At 35.0% G+C, this 26,381-nt stretch overlaps 1 protein-coding gene across 2 annotated transcripts in view; it reads left to right on the top strand.

The window, feature by feature from the left end:
* Window positions 1-16,325, top strand: part of nudcd1 (NudC domain containing 1) — a 23,923-nt gene extending 7,598 nt beyond the window's left edge. For both annotated transcript variants that reach the window (XM_016497764.1, XM_016497758.1), the window contains exons 6-10: window positions 3,634-3,841; window positions 6,648-6,792; window positions 7,195-7,320; window positions 14,609-14,768; window positions 15,493-16,325. In XM_016497764.1, coding sequence (XP_016353250.1) covers window positions 3,634-3,841; window positions 6,648-6,792; window positions 7,195-7,320; window positions 14,609-14,768; window positions 15,493-15,779 — 926 coding nt within the window. In that variant the 3' untranslated portion in view covers window positions 15,780-16,325. The remainder of the gene's footprint in view (window positions 1-3,633; window positions 3,842-6,647; window positions 6,793-7,194; window positions 7,321-14,608; window positions 14,769-15,492) is intronic.
* The last annotated feature ends 10,056 nt before the right edge of the window (window positions 16,326-26,381 follow it).

Raw genomic sequence — 26,381 nt, 5'->3', positions numbered from 1 at the left:
ACATTATTACAATAGTTTAGCTAGCTAGCAAGGTCAGCTGCAATTTGTTAAGCTGTAACAATAACAACATTAATACTAGTGAAATAATGTTGATTAGTCGTATGTTAATGGTATTTGTATTATGGATATAATCAAATTTAAATGGCAATTTTACTTTTGATTAAATATGAATACAGGTAACATTACATCAGTGAGCACGGCAGTATTCTGTGGCAAGGTAAAGAAGAAAAGGGCAGAACTGGCTCTTCCCGCAGATGAAAAAAACTGCTTTGTGAAGTTTCATACATAAAAAAAAAAAAAAACAGTGATCTTTCAAGGATTATGGGTGGATGGGGGGCTCATGTTCATAGTCTTCCTCTCATAAGATTGCATAATGCTGAATTTTCATGAGCTGCAATGTTTTTGGTTTTATGTCAATGTTTTATGATACATGATATACAGTATTATATTTGTTTTAAATGTATAAATTAGCAATTTAAATAATATTCATGAAATATAAATCATTATTCAGCAAGAAAGAATGGAATAAATAAAAGCACAAGTTTTTGGAAGGTATGTATAAGGTGTCAATTATAAGTGCTGTGTTAAAGCTTATAATAGCACCAATTGAATCAACACAAACAACATTTCTGAGGAAAAATATTGACTATAAGTAAACTTACACTTATTCTAAGTTAGAGCCACTATTGTATGCTGTTACCGTATGGCAACATATCATAAAGTACCTTAAAATAATATTTTTTTTTTCCAATTTTTTTTTTTTTTTTTTTTCAGCACTTCAAGTTAAGCCATTCTTAGAAAAGAAAAAGAGTCAAATATTTTTTTCTATAGGTCTATCATAATGCGTGCGGTGTTGTGAGTGAATAACCTCTTTGCAGATCTACTGATATTGTTGGTTCCATTATAGATCATAAGCACAAAATAACCTGCTAAATACTGAAATGTTAATGTGGGTGTGCACATGCCCCTGGCTGTGACGTCACAACCATGAATATTTAAAAAAAAAAATTTTATGTTTAATTTCCATGAATGGTCTGGGTGGGCTTGGGAGGAAGTTTTGCATCTTGTCTACATAGTATATCAAATCCATATCATATATGGATAGTATACCATAGTAATATACCATATCCATATCATATCAGTATATCAAATGCCAAATCCTGTTTTCCATGATGTACACACAGTCACCATCATTGCCCTTCTCTTCATTATCCTGTTTTGCTCAGCAAGATTCCGCTTGGGCTGCAAGTTGACTAGACCTGCAACAAAAGAAGATAATGAGCGTGCTGCTCTCACTCCTCATTGCACTCTAAAGCAGCTTTATGGCTTGAGAAAATTGTTCCAATTTCACTAATAAGGTTTTGCCAGCACAGTTAAGACTGAGTGGGTGAGAGTCCGACCTCTCTGGATGTCTCTGCTCCTTTATTTCCTCATCCGCCTCTCGTTTTTGGTTAAGAGATCAACTGCTGCAAACTTTTATGTGGAATTCATTAAAGGGGTCATATGATGTGATTTCAAGTTTTCCTTTGGTGTTCGGCCAATCACAATGCACTGGGTCAGCTGGCCAATCAGAGCAGACTGCGCTTGTCAAAGGAGGGGGCTTTGTTGAAAACGACATGTTTGATAGAGGCGGGGCATAGAGGACCTACAATAATGTACAGTATTTGAAAAATAATGTGTTTTTTGAACATTAAAGCATGTCAACATATTCTGTTACACCAAATATACAAAATAATGATCTTTAAAATAGCATCATATGACCCCTTTAAGAATGAATTTGAGTTTGCTTGTGGTGTTGTATATTAGCACTTGCTCTGTTCGTAGCTTTGTCACCCGATTCATAGGTAAAATGGGAAGCACGGCTAAAAATCTGTGCCGAATGCAATTTGCATTATGCTATTCCCCATGTTGCAGGTGGAGTAACGTGATCTGGCAGACTTGACTGAGACTGCACAGCATCACTCCCATCACTGTGATCCAGACACCTGAATCAGCTCTTTAAAATGCTAAGTGCGCTCGACTGCATTATCTGGATGACAGTGTGATCAATAGAAAATGTACACAACCATGTCTTCTAATAAAATTCTGATAAATGCTGCACTGACTAAAGCACATCTTAAAGGAGACATGTTTGTACTGAACAAAATAAAAACAAGTTTATAACACCTGGTAAAGCTGGATTACAGTGGTTGGTGAATAAGATGCCTTTTTTTGCACTAAAATGCCACAACTGGTTAGTGATTTTCATTTAAAACATTTTTTTCAAAGAATTCTCTTTTGCTCACCAAGGCTGAATTTATTTGATCAAAAATACAGTAAAAACATTAAAATAGAAAACAGTGATTTTGAATTGTAACAATATTTCACAATATTAATATATTTTTAACATACAAATTATTTCTGGTGATGCAAAGCTGAATTTTCAGCAGATGTTACTTCTTCTGTCTTCAGTGTCACATGATCCTTCAGAAATCATTCTAATATGCTGATTTGGTGCTCTAGAAACATTTATCAATGTTAAAAAAAGAAAAATATATATGTAGCATTATAAATGTTTTTACTGGTACTTTTGATCAATTTAATATATACTTGTTGAATAAAAGTATTAATTTATTTCCAATAGAATCTTACTGGCCCCAAACTTTTGAACTGTCGTATTTATCTATTACTTATTACTTATTTATCGACACAAGGTTTGCCACATTGCCCTAAGAATGCCTCCTAAATTTGCTGGCAGCCATACCTGGTTAAAACCTTATAAATAACTGAAAATTAATGTAACCTCATTCCTAAAACCACCACCAGAGGTGCTATAGCCAAACAAATCTACTAAACCTTACCCACAGTTATGGGTTATGGTTTGACCACCCTAATTTCTGTTTGCAACTGTAACTCTGGGAAAGCAGAAAATCAAATTGACTCAAATTGCTTGAGGTGTCATCAAGTGTGTCTAATTACTATTTTGTCAATTAGCTGATAATTTCATTTGAAGTGCCTTATGGTATCCAAACGGGTCCCCCTGGAACAACCTGAGGTTTATTGATGTGCATAAGGGCATAATAGTGATTGTACTTATAAGTGGTTGAACTTATAACCTTACAGATACAGTACCAGTTTGTTGATAAAGTATGTAGTCACTACACCATTGGAACTCAATAGCACATAAAAAGAGCTTTTTTCTCCACTAATGTTCTCAACAAATGGCTTCTATAAAAGCATTTTTAGCAGGAGTTTGGCCTTCCATTGCTAAATAAAGCCACACAATTACACAGGTACATACAGGTTTAATTTGTTATCTTTTGCAATAGTGTGACAGTGACCTAGAATTCTCTTATCATACTTTGTATTACACACATGGTTCAGTGATGGTTGAATGATATTATAGAAAGAAAAGACAATGTAATTGAACATGCATTACAAAATACAGTCTTGTCTTTTTATATTACCATTGTTTAAATGGTTGTTCAGGATATACTCAGAAAATCTTTGCCTGTAGGGTTTCTTACCTGTTTATTAATTTAAGCAAACAAATCATGTGCAGGTCTTCCAGATATCGGTGTCATTTAATTATGCATTCATTCGTAAACATCTGCTTTGAATCAGGTGTCACTTCTTCCATTGTTCTGATCACAGATCCCATCTACTTCTGGCAGCAAACAGAAGAGGATGTGACCTTGAATGTGCGGTTACCTGAAGGCACCACCAAAGATGACATCCGCTTCAAGCTCGCTGTGGACTGCCTACGTGTCAGAGTAGGGGATCATGCACCGCTGCTGGATGGGCAACTGTTCGCTCCTGTAGATCCTGAGGCCAGCACCTGGACCATTAAAGATGATAAGAGGTGAAAAGATATAGGTGGAAGTTAGAATTACAATAGAATAGAATTTAAATTAGAATAGAATTTATCACCTTGTGCTTACGGGGTTAAGAACCGCTGCTTTAGAACATTGATTTTGAAACCTGTGAATCCATTAGACTCGTTAGAAGACAGAATCACGATTCATATATGAATAGATTTTTATGTGCACCTCTAGTTTTCTCTTCCTCTTCTCTAAAGCAGCGCAAGCATGGCCTCGCACCCTTTGCTGCCTTTTCCCGAGGGCGGGGTTTATCTGGGTTTGTGATGTCACGAACCTGGGAAGTAACTTGTTGTAGTCAGGGATGGGCAGTATTTATGATACATGTATTTCAAATACAAAATAGTATTTTGTAATTTGTATTTGATAGGGTTGATGAAAATGGCTTCGTATTTTGTATCAAAATACTTTAGTGTTTTGTATTTTTGTAGTTTTAAAATACTGTAAAATACTTTGTAAGAAGTCTACATGATGACATCATAAAAATGCGGCCTCTGATGGGTGCCTACTCAATAGGCTAGTTTGCCCAGACTTGTTGAGATCAGAACAGAAAATTGATGCATATGGAAGCAGTTGGTCAAGGTAAGAAGCGTGCAGGCTGCCAGCTTTCCATCAATTGTCTCAATTGTAGTCAGTTCCGTTCCTTTGCGAGATCTCAATGAGGACCTTATCGGATTAAGGTCAAAACCGGCGTGAGCATAAACCGGTTGCAACAGGCAGTTTTTTGCCAATATATGAGCTGTAAGCTTCCCAACATGTTGCAAGCTTAATTTAACATCACAACTGACAAATGTATGGAATACTCAGTCAGGTATTGAAAATATATATATATATATTTTTTGACGTCACTACAGGGAAATAACCTGATTTATTACTGAAGTCATGTAAGTGCAGCTTACTTGCGTTGTCAGGTTACTGATGTGCATGTAAACGGGGAAAACTGGTTATTTTAATAAGCTGATATTTGTGAGTTATCAGCTTACTGGTGTATATGTAAACGTGCTCAATTAATCATTCACATAATCATAATCGTTTGTTGCAGCCCTATGCTACAGGAGAGAAAAATCACACTCAACTCTTTCTCCTAGTTAGCAAACAGAGGCTTCTGCTTAAAGGTGCTGTGGAATACCACACATAACTTGACAGACATCTCAAGATCCTGACAGATGTCACTGGAATATGTGTCATACCTGTCTCGCTGACTGTGTAGACAGCAGGAAAGAGTCAGGGGAGCGGCCCACGCCTTTTAGCCTAGCCCAAATCTGGCCTATCAGGAACGCTCTCTGCATGTGACTCATTGTGCGTGTTCATGATTGCCGACATGTGTTAGAAGGCCTTTGAGAGGAGGACATGTGGTTGAATGAAGCAAAATGGTGAGAGTTAGCTAAACAGCTAAGAGAAATTACTCACAGCACCACATAAGTCTTTTTTTCCCCTGAGTATTCTCTATAAAATCTTATGCTAGTTTCTGGGTTTTGGAAAATAGCATGTCATTAGTTAATGGCACCAGCTACCAAGTTTCAGAAACCACTGTAACCCTACATTAAGACTAGCTTCTACCTGGTTTGTTGCTGGTCCAAGACGGTTTAGACGATTGCCAGTTTGTTAACTAAAACTAAAAATATTTAAAATGCTTTTGGCAATTAACAATAAAGCTGAAATACATCAGATAAATATTAGATGAAAACTTAAAGAAACTTGAAAAACTAAAATGAGAAATATTGTATTGGCAACTAACTGAAATAAATAAGTTGCCTAAAAGTTGATTACCAAAGCGAAAACTGAAATAAAAATTAAAGCTAATAAAAAAAATATATAAGCACACATTGAACGTTTGCATTGAACTTTCAGCTTTGTAACTTTGCAGATATTGTTTATGCTCAAACAGCAACATTAGACACTAACTAACATTAAAAAAGTGAAATCGCAATCAACCTCCCCTTTAAGAACTGTTGTTGTTCCACATTATGTCTTGGCAAAGACTAAATATATTGTGTATATGCACGAGGATTTTGGCTAACGCTGAGCTGTGTGAGTTGCCAATGTGCCTTCGTACACATTCATCGCACGTGTCGGTTTACGAAGTAGTCATTTCTCAGAAGCATGATTAGAGCATTAGTTGTTCATCTGATTTGAATTTCCACGTCCTTCCCTTCATCCGCCGTTCAATCCTCTTTCTAATAAACGTCACCTCACGTCTTGTTCACTCACTACCTCCTCCTGAGATGCAAACAACCCCTCCCTCCGCATTGTTCTCAGTCCTCTCATCTGTGTTTCCAGATCCTTGATTTTAATAAGAGGCCCCTGGTGGCCCCTCTTGTGCTCTTGAGTGTGTGAGCCGGACGCTGTCTAAGTTCGGATTTGAGTGTTTATAGGTGTGTTTATGTTTTCTGTCTGTTGTTTTTACAGTCAATGTAACTGTCATTTGCATTTGTATGGGAACCCAAAGCGGTCCTCATTATGAGTCATATACAATATAATGGAATATATAAAAGGAATTGTTTTTATCAGATGCAGTCGAATAGATTGGAAATGTTCCATCCTTATTAGTACTTGTACACAGAGTTCAAAGGGAAAACAATTAATTTTGATTAAGTCCTTTATTTTATAACCGAACTGTCAACACCATAAAGCAAAACGTAATTTTATTCAGTGATCTGTGTGATGGGAAATCATTTGAATTTCTTTATCCAGAAGTGCTGAGGTGGTTTACATGATATTCTTGTGATGCACTATAAATGTTTTTGGTCAGGTTTTTTTAATTATTATTTAGAGTTTTTGTTTGTGTAGTTTGGAGGTCAGTCTACAGAAGCGAAGTGAAGGGCCGCTGTGGTCTGAGGTGATTCTTGAGGACCGGAGGGGAGAATATCTAATGAGTGATGAACAAAAATCACAGCTTCAGCAGAGACTCTCATATCTCACTTCTGAAGACCTGGTCAGTTTCTTTCACTAACTTTTGGGGATTACAAAAAAAACACTATTTACTTGATTTTTTTTAGCTATGGGTCTTAATTTTTGGAAAATGTATACAAATAATTTTTACATAATAAATAATGTATGTTCATTTCACATTGTTTAGATTTAAACATATTTAAATCTAATATTTAAATCTAATTATATATTTTTCATTATATTTAATAGGATATTTTGTCTTAAAACTTTATCATAGTTTTAAATGTGATCGTTCATATTTTTATGATGGATTTTCATTGTTTAGAATTTAATGTTTAGGAAAAGAATCATTTTATTTATACGTAAGATATTTAAAACATAGCAAAGACATGTACTGGAAATAGTTTCTAAATTGTTAGTATTTGTTTCCTGTTTGTCTTCATAGAATCCAAACCCAGAGAAGGACAAGCCCCCTTGCAACGCCCAGGAACTGGAGGACTGTGACATGTTTCCGGAGGACAGCTCTACACTGATGCGCTTTGATGGTGCCACTCTGAAGCCCACCCATGTGGTAAGGCCATAGGAATACAATAGGCTGGATGGGGCTTCAATGTCCAGATGTTGTCTGTAATTGGTCAGATATATTTCACATTATCATTATTTAGGTGTAAATTATTGTCCAGACCATGGTTGAACTACTGTGAACCAGTAACCAGTCACATACAAAAACAACAAACACCATTTAACGTACATGTTTAGATTTTTGGTTTCCAAACTTAAGTTTGAAAAGTATAGCATTTAACGAACGTATTTTAATATCAAGCCTATTTTGAGCATTAAACATCTTTGCATCGGTAGATTCATGAGCTGGTTCTAACCGAGAAGATTGGTTTAAAAATCTGATGTGATCTTAAAGATTTCATAGCTGTCAGATCAGTGTTTGAATTCCTATTGACCTAATGCAACCATTATCTTGTTTAAGTTCCCATAAGAGACTCAGGATCTGTGCTGTTATGTTGAGATGTAATGCATCTTCAAATAAGCTGTGCTGTAAGAGTGAGTGCAGAAGCACAATATAGATTTTTCTCTTCTGGCGTCTCGTGCTGTGAGTAACATTCCTGCACTTGATGGTTCGGCACAATCAAGCGCTGACTGTGTCTTTGACATGCAATCAAACGATCAGTCACCTAAACGTGAGGTGGCTGAGAGCGAAGTCAGTAATATTATGATTGATTTTAACAGTTCTTTCATGCCAGAAATCTCAGTGTTTAATGGCAAGAAATAAAGTCCTCAAATAGTGGCTTTTATTATAGGTGCAGCTGTGCTAATCAAGTCATTTCTCTATATTAATTTAGATATTTAGTATATACTGTACCTATACGTACAAGACAGAATTAAAGAGTAAATAATAACAGAATTTTTATTTTTGGGTGAACTATCCCTTTAATACCCATTTAAAACCCATGAATCTAATGGCATTATTTATACAACTGTAAATGTAAATGCAATTCTGTATTCTGTATGTGACATGTTTCCGACATGTTTCATACATTTTACAAATGTAAATGTATCTAAATATTCAAATGTATCTAGATATTTCAGATGCAGCTTCTGAAAAAATGGCCCTTGTAACCTAAAAGTTATTGTCTAATAAATTCTATGTTGAATTAAATAAAATATTTCTAATTAATTTTCTAAAAATGCTCTAATATTTCTATATTTCTAATCTCTCTGCATTGTTTATATATATATATATATATATATATATATATATATATATATATACGTAAATTAGTGACAAACAGTGCAGGACAATGTATCACTCACAGCTGGCATGTTAATACTGAACCCTATGGAAGGCTATGTTAAATTATGATTTGTCTGATCTTCTGTCTTTCATTTATAGTAGGTTTAATTATTTCTGGTGAAGAAAAGATAATAACTGGTTGCAAATCCGCTTAACACTTAAAGTACACAGGGCAACCCAGGGCTCTAGACTCATTCTTCCCACTGGTCGCTCTTTTGCGACTAACTGTCTCAGTTGGTCGCACAAGCACATGATTTGGTCGCTATTTTTTATTTTTTTTTGCTACAACATGGGATTAATCAATGCATGCTGATGAACTTTTATCATAGTTTATAGTTATATGGTAACGAGTGTTCAACATTCAACCCGTTCTTTTTCATCAGTATTTTTTGTGATTTTAAATTTTTTGAACAGGAATTCCTCTTTTGCTATGTTATAAGCCGAGCTTCGTGTGCTTTCACTTTTACTTTCGAATTCGCGATCTTGGTGTCACGTTTTACAAGAAAAGATAATTGTCTGTTTTGCTTGTATCTATACACCTTTCACTTTTTAAGACTAAAACAAAAGACGGATTCATTGTTATTCGTAATTAAAAAGCACAACAATAATAAAACATTAGGCTATAATGACAAACTAGCTTACATTTTATTAACAAAAACGAACAAGACGAGGCATGGCATGCACCACATACCGACTAATAAATTACAGAATGTTAGCAAACACTGAGGAATCAAATAAATAAAAAAACAAAATAATTAAAGAAAGCCTCCATAGCGTAACGTGAGGTACACTGTAAAAACAAATCTGACATTTATGGTAAAATACCGGCAGTTGTGGTTGCCAGAACTTCACCGTAAAAAATATGGTAGCAACATTTTAGGTTTTACAGACTTAACTTAAATTCACAATAAAATACCATATTTCATTAACTGATGTAATGTTAATAAACCAACATATTGAAGCACTAATATCTGTCTTGAACCATTGTAATGCACTGATAACCACAAAAAACTGCTGGTGATGAGAAAGCCACGTGATGAACCAAAGCTCATCACAAACAGCTTTTCTATGAGCTGAGAAGGGCAATACTTATATATAGAAGGTGCACAGTGTCATTCACGCAAACACTAAACCCCATCATGGTGACACACATGATACTGAAATAATGCAATAAACATTCATTTAACAACATTAGATGTAAGATTAAATCCTAATGTACACAACTGATAAGAAAAAAACTAAGAAGAAACATGTTATTTCAACAAAAAAAAATCAAATATTAACCTTTTACTGTTAAAATCACAATCATTTTTACAGTGTAGGCTAAACAGCAAAGATAACAAGCTTTTTAAAACTAAAACAAAAAGAAAAGTAAAACTAAACTGGCTGTCAGTGACAGGACTTGCATGTTTTTTTTCCCCACAAGAATACCAACATGTTCACCTTCTCTGGTTTAAGAAGCGGTCTTTTACTTTACTTTAGCTTGAAAACCATCCATCGTTTCCTCAATATTCGCCTCATTTTTGTCGCGCGCTCTTGCTGATGCGGCGAGTATAAACCAGGCTCTACACGCCTCTATCATGGCTTTTTATTTACTATTCATTTTTGTCTGTACATGTAGTACATTTTGTAAAGGCTTTTTTTACCATAGAATAAAATTCCACGTCCTGAATCATCACCCCAACCCCCCCACCATTTCCTCTCTTCCTGTCACTTCTAAATCACTTAGATTGATGCAGCGAAACGCACTGACCTTTTTCTGAGTGCACTCGCTGACAGATTGTAAAGCCGCCTCTCTCCAGGTTCTGAGGAGAGCCTTTCCCATGTCGACCTCTTCAGAGATTTCAGATTGCATGTTTGTGTCCCTCAGCTGGGTGCTGGAGCAGACCTGAAAGAACTTTTATTTCTTTTTCTTTTTTTTTGTGTTCCTGTAGAGTGGCACCTCTCCTTTGAGAGACACACTCGTCTTTCAACTCAAAGCCACCACGGCAACAAGTGAAGGAGACGGTTGACATTTACTGTATATGTGAATGATGTGTATCTCAAGAGCTCCTCACCACAATTTGAGACGAGCAAAGTGCTTTTCCGTTAAATATAGAAAGTATAATGCTGGAGATGTGGTTGATGGATGGTTATTTTAATATTTGTTGCCTGTAGTAATCCGTAGTAATACATTGCTCAAATGCTACTTTTGTAGTTGACGTGATTAAATGAAGTATTAACCCTTCTGTCACTTGAATTCATGGAGCTCAAGGATTTTTTTTTTAACTTGTATGGCTTTCCTCTGTGGAAAAAAAAAGAAGACCAGGATTATTATACTTCTAAATGTAAAACTGCAAGAAAAATAACTGAAATAATATAAACATTAACTGAAATGAAATAAAATATATATATAAAAAAAACTTATTTTTTTTCATCTGTTTGCCAAGGCAACATATTTTCATTGTTAAACTTGTTAAAGTACCAAAATCACTAAAACTAAAACTGAAATAAAAATGTATAAAAGCTACATAGACATTTAAAAAAAATAAAAAAGGCAAAAAAACAACAACTAAATTACAAAAAATTACTACAGTTAAAATAATTAAATATATAAGTAAAATTAATAAATAACTAACTCCAATTAAAATTGAAAATATAAAAATAAAAACTTCAAATGTATATTATTATAATAAGGTGAGCATATCTAGCTGGCTTTTGGTGGGGTCAGTGAAAATATTGGTATGCCAAGTAAAAATCTGAACTGCAGGCCAGCAGAAAAAAACCTTATTCATGAACAACTGCTGTGTTCATGAATTAAACATGAGACTGTGTGATGTTCTTGTGAAGCAGTTCTGGCACAGCCAGTTGCCCATTTGTGGAGAGCCATAAACATTTCAACCTCTTACTGAGAGACCAAACAGTAGTGTAACTCTGAACATAATGAAAGGTTTTAAGGGCCTTTATTTTAAGATGCGTTTCATTATCGGTCCACCTGTTCTCTTTGTGTGCTGCTTTTGACGCCATAAACGTGCACATCAATGGGGTCAGTTACATTCGCTCTCATAAACAATACAGAGACACGTTTCAAAATCCCCTCATAATTACAGTCTAGAGAAGTTGGCTTTGTGTGCAAGTTTGTTTGTTTTTTCAGTGAAAATGAGTGGTGACGGTAGATAACTGGACTGTAATTGCCTTAGGAGAACTTTTAGGCTCTGTTGCAAAGGTTGTTCAAAAAGGTAGGCCCTCAGCATTATGCTTTGACCTATTTGTCCAAATTCTTGCAGTATTGGGTGTATCCTAACTGAATAAAGCAATTTTACAATTTTACTTTACAATTTTACAATTTGTACATGCTCAAACAAAGAAAAACAAACAAAGAAATGTCAACTAAATATAGTTACATTTCATTCACTACTAAGAAGTATCACTAAAAATACTCCAGTCTACAATGTCTATTGTTTTGTTAGCTTAGCAGCATGCTAATTTGTAAAGCTTGAAACTCTGTTGGAATCATTTGGAGCTATTGGTGTTTGTAGTCCTAAAACCCAGAAGTAACATTTTATTGTGTGTGTTTATTTATTTATTTTTGAGTATAATGAATAAGATCTGCGGTTAACATCTACTTTTTGTATGTAATGGTTTCATATGTGCTGCATTTATTTTTTAAAATACAGTAAAATAATAATAATATTGAAATATTATTACAATTTAAATGAACTGTTTTGTATTTTAATATATTTTAAAATGTAATTTATTCTTGTGATGGCAAATCAGATTTTTCCCTTCAGAAATCATTATAATATGCCGATTTGCTGCTTAATAAACGTTTTTTTTTTTTTATTTGTGTTGAAAACATTGTGCTGCTTAATATTTTTGTGGAAACCAATATTTTTTTTTTTTTTTTTTTGAGATTCTATGATGAATATAATGTTAAAAGAACAGCATTTATTTGAAATAGAAATATTTTGCAACATTACAAATGTCTGACATTATTAATGGCAGTCTTTATCAATTCAGTGGATTGCTGGATAAAAGTATTGAATTCTAAAAAAAAATTATGCCAAACTTTTGAATGAAAGTGTAATATAGATGTGAGTGTATATAAAGTGAAAAGTGAAAGTGAAAGTGACGTGACATGTGGCCTTTAACCCATCCAAATGCACACACACAGTAGTGGACACACACGCACCCGGAGCAGTGGGCAGCCATATTGCTGCGGTGCCCGGGGAGCAGTTGGGGGTTCGGTGCCTTGCTCAAGGGTCTCACCTTGGTGGAAGAGGTGGAAGAGAGAGCTGGTCATTCACTCCCCCCCCCTACAATCCCTGCCGGACCTGAGACTCGAACTAGCAACATTTGGGTTACGAGTCCAACTCTCTAACCATTAGGCCACGACTTCCCCCACGATATATACACTACCATTACAGTTTCCTGTTTATGCAGGAAATGTTCAACACTTTCGACATCCAGATATTTACTGTAATTTATACAACAGTTCGTTCTGGTTCTCAAATCTGATTGGTTGAGAACCGTGAGATATTGCTCTATATCAGCCGGTATCCTAATCACAGCCATGCTGATATAGAGCCGGTGTCGCTCTCGTACTCGAGTGATATTGCGCATATAGTGTCACTCATTCTCTTTCTAAACTGATACATATTTTTGAGAAATCAAGTAATTAAACAAATTCTTAAAGACAGGTTTATAGAGGTAATTTATCGTGTTTTATGTCTAAATGTCAGTGGTGGCAATTTTAAGATGTGAAGCTGTCAGCAGTTGTGAATAACGGCTGCCGCACACTGCTCTGAATTTAATACGCAGTTACCAGTGAGCACTGAGCAGAGCAAGATGAGTTTTCAAAAATGGCATTTTTAAAGAGATGTTGGCTGCCAGCATTCACCAAATGGATTTTAGGACAAGTGTAAAGTGCAGAGGTACAAAGACGTTACTGAGAAGTCATAACACTTATTTTCTGTACAACATGAAAATGGTCGTGATTCATAAAAAGTAAGACATTTTACATCATGTCTGTGACGATAATGGTGGTTGACTTACAGCTGCCACCATCTTGCATTGCTGTTGTTTACTTTTGACATTTCAATCCTGCTGTCGTTTCAGATGGGCGCCTCATAATTGGCTCTTTTTTGAGAATATGCATGGAGATCTTTTCCTTTCTCATTTCATATTCTGCTAGAGTGATGGTATAATAGGCAGACAGTACAATGGAAAAACAGACTCAAAATAATTCAATATCCATTCATATCCATGCTGCTTGCCAGCCTCCATTTCTACTGAGAAGATATGATGTGAAATCTTATAGGTTTATATATATATATATATATATATATATGTGTACACTGAGGAAAAAAAATTAACTTAAATGATTTTAGCAAATGGCTGCAATATAACAAAGAGTGAAAAATTGAAGGGGGTCTGAATACTTTCTGTACCCACTGTATATAAGAAGATACAGACAGAATTGTTTGTTTTACATTATGCAATTATCCAGACCGATTTATAAAGTCTAAGTATAATTGGAACATAACTTTTTTTAATTCTTTCTTTAAAAATACCATTCAAAATTTTGTAAAGAAATACTTTTATTCAGCTAGAACATGTTAAATTGATCAAAAGTGACAGTAGTGGCTTTAGATTTTTATTTATTTATTTTTTTTCAAATAAATGCTGTTCTTTTGAAATTTTTATTTATCAAAGATTCTGGAAAAATATCAGTTTCTACAACTGTTTTAGAAAAAAAGACACAAAATCAGCATATCAATGATTTTTGAAGGATCATGTGACACTAAAGACTAGAATAATGATGCTGAAAATTCAGCTTTCGCATCACAGGAATAAATTACATTTTAAAATGTGTTAAAATAGTAGGTTGTAATAATATTTCTGTTTTTACTGTATTTTTGGTCAAGTAAAGGTAAGCATAAACTTCTTTCAAATACATTAAAAAGTCCTACTGAAACTTTTTTTTAAATGGATATATACTATGGTGTAGATTTTTGTAAATAATTTTTTGACAGATAATTTTGAATTATTTACATGCTTTCTTGAACTTTAGGTGAGCCTTGGAAGCCACCAGTTCCTTTTCTCTGTTCATATTGACCCCTCTGAGATGCCCGCTTTCTGCTTACGGCACGATGTTGAAGCACTGCTCTGGCAGCCCCGTCCCAACCAGGACAACGATGTATGGGAGCACATTTCAACATTTAACGCACTCGGTAAGGACATGTGAATAATGTCAAATGTTAAACTCCTAAACTTCCCTCGCATAGTGTTTTTACAACCTGAGTCAACCAGCTTTCTTTTTCTATCCTAGTCATTAGGCTATGTTTACATTAATACAGATTTTCGTTTCAAAATGCTCTTCATCCACATTAGCGTTTTCCAAAAGTTTCTCATCCACTCTGAAACATTGGAAAACATTAAATTAGCCTTACTGCGCATGTGTAAAGCCCTCATAAAAGTTCACTGAGACGATACAGACGGAACAGGCATAAGTTTTCATGCAATTCTTCTGGCAGGATTTTATTTACAAAAATATCTCATCATTCACTCCAGGTCACTCTCACTCCCCATTATATGTTTGATCTAAACCGCAAAACCTAGAGTGTACAAAGTAACAAATCTTTAGCAACAGTGTGAAAGGTAATAGCATATAACAGGCACAATACTGGTATAAACATAGCTATCTATTGGTACAATATGCGTCACATGACTAAAAATGCGTCATTGTTTTTACAGTCCACACTACAACAGGATTTTCACATTTATCCACTTTGGAGAGCGTTTTTTCCTTGACAAAAATACCGTCTCAGTGTGGACAGAAGGCCAAAACGGAGAGAAAAAAAAAGCATTTTTAAACGAAAACGTATTAGTGTGGACAAGGCCTTAGACATTGAGACAGTGTTTTACACCCAGTTCTTATTTCTTATTTCTGTTCAGGTTATGTTCAGGCCTCAAAACGCGATAAAAAGTATGCAACCTGTGCACCCAACTTCTCCTACGCTGCTCTTTGCGAGTGCCTCAGGCGTGTGTTCATTTACCGCCAGCCCTCGCCAGTCGACACGGTGCTCTTCAACCGGAAGCAGGGTCGGCAGGTCGGGCAGGTTGCCAAACAACAGGTAGCCAACCTGGATACCAATGACCCCGTACTTGGATTCAGGGCCACTAATGAAAGACTGTTCGTCCTGACTGCAAACAACCTGTTCGTGCTGAAAGTGAACAATTAATACTCTCCAGTATTTCTGCTGGATTAGTTGACACTTCTGCTCCAAGGTTGGTCCGGGGCCGTTTTGAGGTCATTGGTGAACATTCGACTTATCCAGTATATGACGGTCATATTTCAAGACCAAGTTGGTATGAACTTCTCTAATGTATCTGCGTGTCTGTGTGTGTTAGCATTTGTCTTTATATGTAAAACATTAAACGCGTTCCTCCAGGGACACAAACTATAGCATGAATGTCACATTTCATTCCATTAGAATGTAAAACGGATACATAAAATAAATAAGCATCTGTAAAACCCTGTCTGTTTTCCACCCACATTATGACCACAATCAATGAAGAAGTTAGAAAGTATTTACATTTACCACTGTTGTGTTCTTCGCAGACCATGACCCCATCAGAACAAACCTGCGACCCTTTTTGACAAAGCAATTATTTCACCAGACATGAGTCAGCAGTCAAAATCAACAGATACCAAATGCCATGTGACGACGGCATCAAAACTGGACAGACAGGTGTGATGCATTTCAGAAAAATTGGCTATATACTTACTATGTACTGTATATCATTCATTTGTATACAGTATATATTTATTCAGCATTTTATTTGATTATATACAGTATTAAGCACTATATGAGACTATATACTGTACACACACACTTCTATCTATCTATCTATCTATCTATCTATCTATATATATATATATATATATATATCAAATAAAATGCTGAATAAATGTAGAAACATTTTAATATTCATATATAATAATAATAATCACACATGTCGCAGTTCCTTGATTTCAAGGAAAGCTGTAAACTGAACCACTAAGCAACGTATTCTTACAGTCTCTCGTGTTTTTCTTTGGTTTTGCAATTAATCTCCTTTATGTCTGTTCAGGCTATTGCATGCTTGTTTTTCACCCTGTGTTACGGCCCTTTCAAATATAATTTGTCAGGATCCATAGAGATGTGCCTGGGAGATAGATCTGTCTCAGCTGTTTTGTGTAGTGAGGTGAACCTTATTTGTTCAGGCCTCAGATTAAATCATGTGTTTGTGATTAAATTAGCCTGTGTGGTTTGGATTCATTATCTGCACCAGAAGCACTGGACAGCTGAGAGGAAGATCTGTGAATTCTTCTAATGCTTGCGGAGATGTTGCTTTCTTACTGTGGTGTACATGGACCTGATACCTGATCATCATCGGGTGATGCTTTTACATGAGTGAAGGCTGTTTGCAAACAGACTTTTAACAAGGAATAATTAACAACAGATTGATTAATTATTCAAAATTTCCAGTATTTTTTTTAGTGTATTCATTTATGTACTATAGCTGTTTAAGCAATAATTTAGCTTCATTCTGATATGAAACGTCAATTTCAAAATCCAGTCAAGTCATGATAATTCAAATTAAGTCCTGCACTATATTTTTCTTACTGGATATACTGGTTCACTCAGAAATGTCATATTATGGAAATCGGGTTGCAAATAGCAATTCATGTTCAAATCTAAATCACATTTTTGCAAATTTCTATATTTAATATTTCGAATTTGCCCACTTTCATTGTAGCTATTCAAGCTGTGGCTAGGTAAAAAAAAAAAAAAATTATGTGATGGCGTGATGATGAATGTGATGTATGATAAATGTGACAACCTATATTTTGGGCTTTCGGAAATATTTCTTTGCAGTCATGCATAAATTAGAACTACACTTGCTGTACATTTACAGACATGTGTAATATAAATGTATAATATATATTATATATTTTTATTTGTATTTGTTGATTGCATTTTACAGCATGTACAGTTGTGGGCAACCTGAAAATGCTCACTGACTGAAATGCTCACTTTAAACTGGGACTGCAACATCCCGAGAACATTATGGAAAATGCTTCAGTGAGTTTGTGTCCTGTTAGTGCTTTCAAGGCACACTGGTGTGATTCAAAATAATCTTTCTGTGGTAGAGATGAGATATATCTTCTCAAGTGCCGTTTTATATGGGAGCCATGAACCTCATGAGAAAGATGTGTGACATAGATCATGTCGACCCAATAACAAGGATGTTTCATAAGAACGCAGCCTTATTCTCTTGAACATTTTCAGTCCTTCCTTCCATGCTTTTATTTTAGAAACTCCTTTTTCATGAACAAAACAACCATGGTCATTTAGAAGTAGACATTGACGTCACAAGACATTGGAAAACAGAAAAGCAGCCACTATAGAACCACAGGAAATAGGCTACTACATTTGCTTAATGGAAACTATTCTCCGGAACCCGTTTTGGAGGTCGCTATTCTTACCAAAAAGCATCTGCACGTGTGCTGCACACTGCGATTGGCGCGAACGGAATTTATTAACAACTAAGCGAGTGAGCTTCTCTCTCAGGTGTTGATGTATTTATACACCCCGGGAACGCCGCATCAGCTTGGGTGCCCTTGTTTTCCCTCTTTGAATTCGGCACCTGTAGTATACGCTTTGAGTGCGCATCTCTCTTCATTTATTATTACAGAACAATCCTGAAAGAATAAAGTCTCGTCTGGAAAGCCACCTCATGCGGAAAGTGCGTTAGTATTCTAGAACAACAACAACAACACAGAAATATGGATAACCCATTTAACTCGAAGCTTCTATAACCGTTAACCATTAAACTCTGCAAGTGTCCAAACATAGCCTAAGGGCCAGTCAATATTGCATTATGGGGATTTCTGGGATGCATTAGCTTACCATTGGGCTCATGTTTTGCAATGCATTTCTGTGTTTATTGGTTTCAAAACAGGTTGTTAGGATGTGGAATGGCTGAATGGTTTGAGTTTCAAAGGGAGGTACTGGAGATGTTAATAAAATAATAACCTCGGTAGACAATATGCTTTATGGCGCTGTCAACTTCAGGGACTCGCTATAAACACCAGAGCAGCAGTAAAGACTTCTGAATATGATTCAATTCCATATTTCACTCTCATTGGTGTGACAAAACCGCATTAACGTTGAATACACTACCGATGTTTTAAATGGTTTTGAAAGAAATCTCTTCTTCTCACCAAGACTGCATATGTTTGATGAAAATTACAGTAAAAACCATAATATTGTGAAATATTATTACAATTTAAAATATAGTAGTCAACATTTGAAGTGGATCAAAAAAGTTAATCAAAGTTGTCCTAAGACAAGAACGCATTTAGCCTTTAGGACAACTCTGATGAAAGGTTTTGATCCACTTCAAATGTTGACTACTGTGTTTTAAAATCTAATTTATTTCTTTGATGGCAAAGCAGTCATTATTCCAGTCTTTAGTGTCACATGATCCTCCAGAAATCATTCTAATATGCTGATTTGGTGCTCAGTTATTAATAATGGTTCTTATTATTATCACTGTCCTTACTGTGTTTTTGATCAAATGTTGACAACCATGAGGGAAAACACTTCTGATCATGTTTAACTGCTTGATCATATACAAAACAATTAGGAAAAAGTATGTGAGCCCTTTTGTATTTACTTGATCTTTTGTCATAAAGTCACAACAGTATCCGAATACAGTCTTAAATAATGCACTTGAAATTATCAAGAATACATTGTGTAAACATTCAAATTTGAGTAGCAATTCCAAGTAACAGCTTAAGTGTTCTGAGATCTTTTGTTTGAGCCTTGGTTTATATTAAGCAATTCTTCTTGTGGAAATTTATGAGTGTTTTTAGAATAGCTTATTTAAGCAGACTGTGCTTGTCTTGATATTTTATGACCAATTTACTCCGAAATCCAAGCCAATCATATACAAGAATCTTCTAGTCCGGTAGACCTCGGAGTTATTTGGTGGTCTTTCTGATCAAATAAACACTGTTCTTTTGTACTGTTTAGCTCTGGGTTTGGTTATAGAACTGCATGTCATGATAAACTTATTTTAGATGTGAGATGCTTTTGGGAAAGAGCGAGGAAAAACTGTGAATTGATGAGAAAGATGAAAAGAGAGAAGCAGGGATAAATGGGGTATGAAGATGAGCTGTAATGGATGTATTAATCTCAAGAACAACTTATTATGGCCTATTAATTTCAGACTGAATATGCTGTGTAATAAAATAAGGTCTTGTTCTGTGGTAAAAAGAGAGAATGCAACTTCATCACAGGTTTTAGAGGTGACACCAAAGCCAAGTTCATATAATTACAGTCCTTTTTTCCTGCAACAGATCACATCCATCTTTTGTGAATAATTGCGTCTGGGGAGAAAAGGGGAACAATGACATTGAACAAAGCTGTGGGCTTTGGCACAGTATTCTGTGTGATGAAATGATTCCGTGTTTTAATAGCATCTTGTTGGATGTAGTCCGAAACATTAAATAGGTTCAACATTATTTCATATTAATATCCCTATGCATATGTAAAATTTTTTATTGAACTTTTCAATTTTAGTTACATTTTTTGCATTGTATTTTATTTATATATAATTAATATTTTTATCTCTTATATTAAAGTATATTTATGTATTTTATATTTTTAAGAATTATATTTCATTTATATATAACAAACAATTTAATAATTATTCATTTATAATTACACTATTTATTATTTTAGCAAAATTTGCAATATATAGATATTTTGGTGTGAAATGTAAACTGCCATTGTTAGGGTTTGTGAAACAACTTGTATGTAAGTGAGTGAAGGGATGTGACAAAATTAGACCGTCCCTGTTATAATGAACACGGCACAGTGGCAGAAGGTGTGTGGTCTGCAGGGCAGATAGGTTGTAGCACAGTGATAATCATATCAAACTGAATGTTTCAAATTATGGCTCTTTCAACAAGCCTGAAAGCTGTTAGAGAGACTATAGTGAGCAATTTGCACAATTGCTGGTTGTAGGTTTATATTTAGAGCTACTCTTTAATGAGTGTAATTTTCAGCATATTTTGAGGTTCATGCTTTATTGGAGCGTGTGTAGATTTGTCGTTGGAATGCACAGCATGAAGCTAGTTATACCTACTAAAATCCTTTTTCCACTGCGTCACAAATGACAAATTAAAGTGGAGAGGAAGTGAGATGACGTCAGAGTGGGTCATCATTATGGGACCCTATTTTTTTTTGCACAATGCTGAGAGTGATTGTGTTGCTCAATCAAATTTCTTCTTTTCATGCTGTTCTGAAGACTAGCTGTGTAACAGGGATCTATCCTGTTAAATCTGTTACTGGTGGACAAAAAGCTCAAATTTTCTCTATAAAAATAACAAAAATGCTTTATTTTCACATTCATTTTACTTTTTTTATTTGGAAATGTCATCATTATCAGATACAGTACAGCAGAAGGGGACAGGCCACTTGTAGAGAGACAAATGAGAGAAAATATAACAGTAACTGTAGGAATGAAATTCCCACCTTTCAGTTTAAAAAGTCAATCCTCTTTTAGATATGTAATTTAATTTATGTATTTTAGATTAAATGTATTTTAATATATATTTATTGTATTTATTTATAATTTTTTATATAATTAAATTATTTAATATTTAAATATTAATTACACACACACACACACATATATATATATATATATATATATTTAATTTAATTTAAGACACCATTGTCAGATTTTATTGCTGATTTGATGTATGTTATTAAAACACAAACTTGACAGAATGTACACTTGTATACCAGCATAAAAAAATATCTGCCCAAGGTGTTTCTAATGTTTCCACCAAATTGACTTTTATTATTATGTAACTTGTACTGGTACTTATAAATAACTTTCATATTTTTGGATGGTTACTTCTCTGTTTTCTTTTCGTTCTAACTGAAGACAGCATAATAGTTTAACTTCAGGCCTTTCCAATTTTTCCACTTTTTTTGAAGACCCTTTTGATGTTTTGTTTTTTTTGCAGGATTAAACGCATGTGTTTGCAATATATAAATTTTAATCTTAATTGCGGCTGGACTTCAGTTTAGGCGAAGTCTAGACATCAAATGTTACATAAACACCATAATGCTGTGTAATTACAGTAATTTTGTCTTATTTTATTCAGTGGAGTTGAATAATCTTACAATGAATTTACTTCAACTTCTGATATTCAGTCTGAGATAATTTGAAGTGTAAATGATGATAGGGCCATTACTATAATTACAAGCAGCATCAAATTTTAAAACTGACAGGGGACATATGTGGATAATATTGTGCTAAGAGGAAGAAGAAAAGGTCAAAGCAGAGCTAATTAAAGGGACCAACAGAAAATGTATCACTTGCAGAAGATAAAGTAGCCTTGACCTTTTGCATGAACAAAAAGCAAAGTTTCCAAAAGATCTGCATCAAGCAGAATTGTTTAGGCTCAATATTTAATATTTATTTAATACTCATTATTTTAATTTTTACATTTCCATATTTCTTATTTTCATATTTAAAGGGATAGCTCACCCCAAAATCACATTTCTCTCATCATTTACTCGCCCCATGTCGATCCAAACCTTTATGACTTTTTTGTAGGAGATATTTTGAAGAACAATGGGGTCCAAACAACAATAGTTTCAGGTTTGAGACCACCATTTTCTTTTTTCAGTTTGAGTTGACAAAAACCCTACCCAGGCCTATATTGCTGACGGTCCCTTTCTTAAATCCACTTGAGCACATGAACATCTCTAGGGTGTTTACTAGAGTGTAATTTGATAATGCACTTCTTGTGTTTTTTCCTAATATACTGAATAAAGAACGAATAGCACAATGTAGAATGTCATTTGCCACCTAGGCTCAAGGTGACATTGCACTTAATGAATTATATTTTATATTTTATGTGTTTCTTCTGCTGAGCTGGCCAGTATAGGAACACAGTGGTCAGTCTTTTTTTTTTTTAAAGATTTATTTTTGCCATTTTATGCCTTTTATTTAGATAGGACAGTAGGTCGACAGGAAGCGAAGTGGGTGAGAGAGAGGGGGGTGTGATCGGGAAAGGTCCGCAAGCCGGGACTCGAGCTCGGGACGCCCGAAGCGCAATGGCGCTACATGTCGGAGCACTGCCCACCACGAGGTCAGTCTTTTAAACAGTGTTCGAACTATACCGTGGACTTTGGAGGAGCCCTCTTGTTTGTTTGTTTTTTTGTTTGTTTTTTTTTGGGGGGGGGGGTTATGTATTAGATACATAACAGCTACAAGTGTATGCACTACTTGCTTTATGCAAGCACTATATACAGTGGCATGAAAAAGTGTTCCTGATTTCTTATTTTTTTGCTCACATTACACAAAACTGAAATTGCACGTCAAAATAACACATTGTCAATATTTTTTTGAGACCCCCCAAAATTTCACAAATCACGTTTTCAGGGGAGCCCATGTCTTATTAAGGGGAGCCTAGCTCCCCCGTAGTTCGCACCCTGCTTTTAAATATCGTTTTGTCCTTTCATCCGTTTGCCACAATGTTGAATTGATTAGCTGAGTATTTTTTATGAATGCCGGTACTAGTGCTAGTCACAGAATAATTAAGTTTAAATAGACCAATTAGACATCAGTGCAGCATTATGCAGAGCATTATTCAGTACTGTTTGAAAATTCATGTAAATCAGAAAAGATTTTCAGAAACCACCGCTATCCTAAGACAATGAATAATAATGAGTTAAACATAATAATCTTCATAATACCAGTACATTTATTTTATTCAGAAATACGTTTTATAATAGATGTAGATATAACTGTTTTAGTTAACCCCTGGATAATAACACAAATGCAAAATGGCAAAATATACATATCATAGTTATAATATGGATACTAACGTTTTTGATTGAACGATTCAACATCAAGTATATCAACGGTAATGGCAAGCATTCACCAAACTGAGACAACAATTACAGCACAATTAAACATACTGAACACTTTATACATTTGTTTCAAGCAGAAAAGAGCTTACCAATTATATATAAGCGTTAACACTTCAGAACACTTGAAAACATCTCGGTGTGTAGAGACGAGATTCAAACCCATTTGTGTAAATGTAACTTTCTAAAAACCTCTGTTTAAACTGAACTAGCCAATTCACTAAAATATCACTAAAATAGCCTATTCATTGACACCGGACAGCAAACCTGACTAGCCATCAAAACAAAACAAAACAGACCATTTTTTACATCAAGAACACTAAGATATTATATAATAATAATAATAATTCATTACATTTATATAGCACTTTTCTAGGCACTCAAAGCACTTTACATTGTCAAGGGGTATCTCCTCATCCACCACCAGTGTGCAGCATCCACCTGGATGATGCGACGGCAGCCATAGTGCGCAATTATTATTATTATTATTTTATTATTATTAAGATATTATATTCAAAACCTAAAACATAACATATTAATGTAGAATAATTGAATACACAGTCAGTTGTGATAAAGATAAAGAAAACAAGACATTTAACCATGTACAAACCCATGTGGTGGGATTTAGCTTATTGGCTAGTATGACGTTCACAAATACAATCATATGCTGTCTACCCATTTATGATACAAGAGGATGAACAATGGTGAATGATTCATTCATCAGATGTGAAGTATTTTTAGATATTTTTTCATACATTCATTTACTTAGTAATCTAAATGAGCTATACTCAAAAATGTCATAACTGTTATATTTAAAGCTGAATAAATGTTAAAATTCTTTATGCTGAGTAGTCATTAAATATAAGTAAGGCATAGTATACACTATGGCGTTTTTTAACGTTTCTCTGAAGGTTTTAGCTGCTGGACATAGCGACATTGGCTTAACCAATAGCATGAGTTTGGGGCAGGACTATTTGTTTTATATGACCAATGGCAATCAAGGGGGGTGTTTGGGAAACATGTGAGAAAACGATTATTCATGCTTTCCAGTTTGAATAAATGTTAAAATTCTTTATGCTGAGTAGTCATTAAATATAAGTAAGGCATAGTATACACTATGGCGTTTTTTAACGTTTCTCTGAAGGTTTTAGCTGCTGGACATAGCGACATTGGCTTAACCAATAGCATGAGTTTGGGGCAGGACTATTTGTTTTATATGACCAATGGCAATCAAGGGGGGTGTTTGGGAAACATGCTTTTATACACGATTATTCATGCTTTCCAGTTGCAGTGTTGCCAAGTCTGTGGTTTTCCCACAGAATTGGGCTACTTTTACTCTGTTGGCGCAGGTTGTTTCTTATGACGAGTTCACACTGCACGATTTTCAAAGTCGTTGGATCACCGTTGTTTTCATGCTGCACGACTATCTGGGGTAGCATTCAGTTGCTGCTGTGTTCACATTGCACGATGGCAACAGGAGGTTACACACTGCATGACTGTACAGTAGTAAAAATCGCCGACAACTCTGTTTGGTCTGCAAACTATGTTTCACAACCAAACGCATGCGAGAAGTGATAAGGAAATAATGCAAGATCACGCATGAGATCAGAGTTCTTGCGCGAGAATGAAAATGTTATTAACAAAAAGTTTTCTCCATTTCTTGGGTCCAAATTAACCAAGAAGGAGCCTTTCTCAGAGCCAAAGCCATGCTTGCTGATATTGTGGTTTATAACTCCTCCCCGAACTTCCCGCTGCCCTGTATCTTGCTCTCTCATTGGCTGTAGGTTATTGCCGATGTATTTTCAGTCAGAACTCGCATCTGATAATTCACACTGTATGATTGTCACTTGTGTGAACGAGCACCGATTTGCCTCTGAATTCAGGCATTTTTCGGAGATTTCGCAAAACGTGACGGCAAGTGAAAATCGGTGCTAAAATCGTGCACTGTGAACTCTGCATTAGTGATGTCCCCCCAGAATGTGGTTTTGACGGAACGGAAAAAAACAAGCTTTGATTAGCAAGTAGGAGGGGTTTTGTTTTGAACACCTGGCAACCCTGTCCAGCTGGTGGAGCTAATGGCACATCAAATATATTCAGCATAAAAAATGACTCAACTTAAAAGATCTTACTTAAATGCTGTCGATGTAAAAATGTAATATCTATTTAATCTTTTATTCATGCATTTGTTTGTTCATTCATTTGCTTATTTATATTCAGTTTACATAAGAAGGTGCTCATAAAACTTTGTCTAAATTTTCTTCAGTGTGATATCAGAATGCCAATGACTTTCACATATCAAAATGACCAAAAACACCTATGCATTCATTTTAAGTTTAGATGGAAAGCATTGTGTATTATATAAATATATATTTCTATATAGTGGGATGTAAACTAAGTTAACTCTTATTGAACACTTCTGAAACAACTGCAACTGCAGAATAATACAGTTTCAGCATTTTTTCCCCAGAGGTCTGCAGGGGAAAAAGGCCACTCATTAATCACAATGGCAACCCCTAAAGATATTTTCAGATCAATATGTACTTCAGTTTACCCTGCAATACATATGCAGTACACTGCGATTTTAATTAAGAATCATGACTCCAGCAGATAATGCAACCGTGCAACTTATGTAATAGTGGTTTCATTTCAGGTTCTAAAGAGCTGTTTGGCAAGTGATCGAGACAGGAAGATGAATTCGACTGTATTGAGCATGCTTTTTTTAAATCAAGATAAAGTGAAACTTTCAAAGTGCTGTCCCTGCAGTTCAATATGTAGTGTTATGTTAGATCTCGTTAGAGTATTCTGAGATTCATGGTGTGTGTATCTGTTGTGAGTTTA

This window comes from Sinocyclocheilus anshuiensis, unplaced genomic scaffold, assembly GCF_001515605.1.
Source record: "Sinocyclocheilus anshuiensis isolate Anshui unplaced genomic scaffold, SAMN03320099.WGS_v1.1 scaffold1038, whole genome shotgun sequence".
NCBI classification, from domain to species: domain Eukaryota; kingdom Metazoa; phylum Chordata; class Actinopteri; order Cypriniformes; family Cyprinidae; genus Sinocyclocheilus; species Sinocyclocheilus anshuiensis.
Note: the sequence above shows the minus strand (reverse complement) of the source record. Positions and strands in the feature narration are given on the sequence as shown.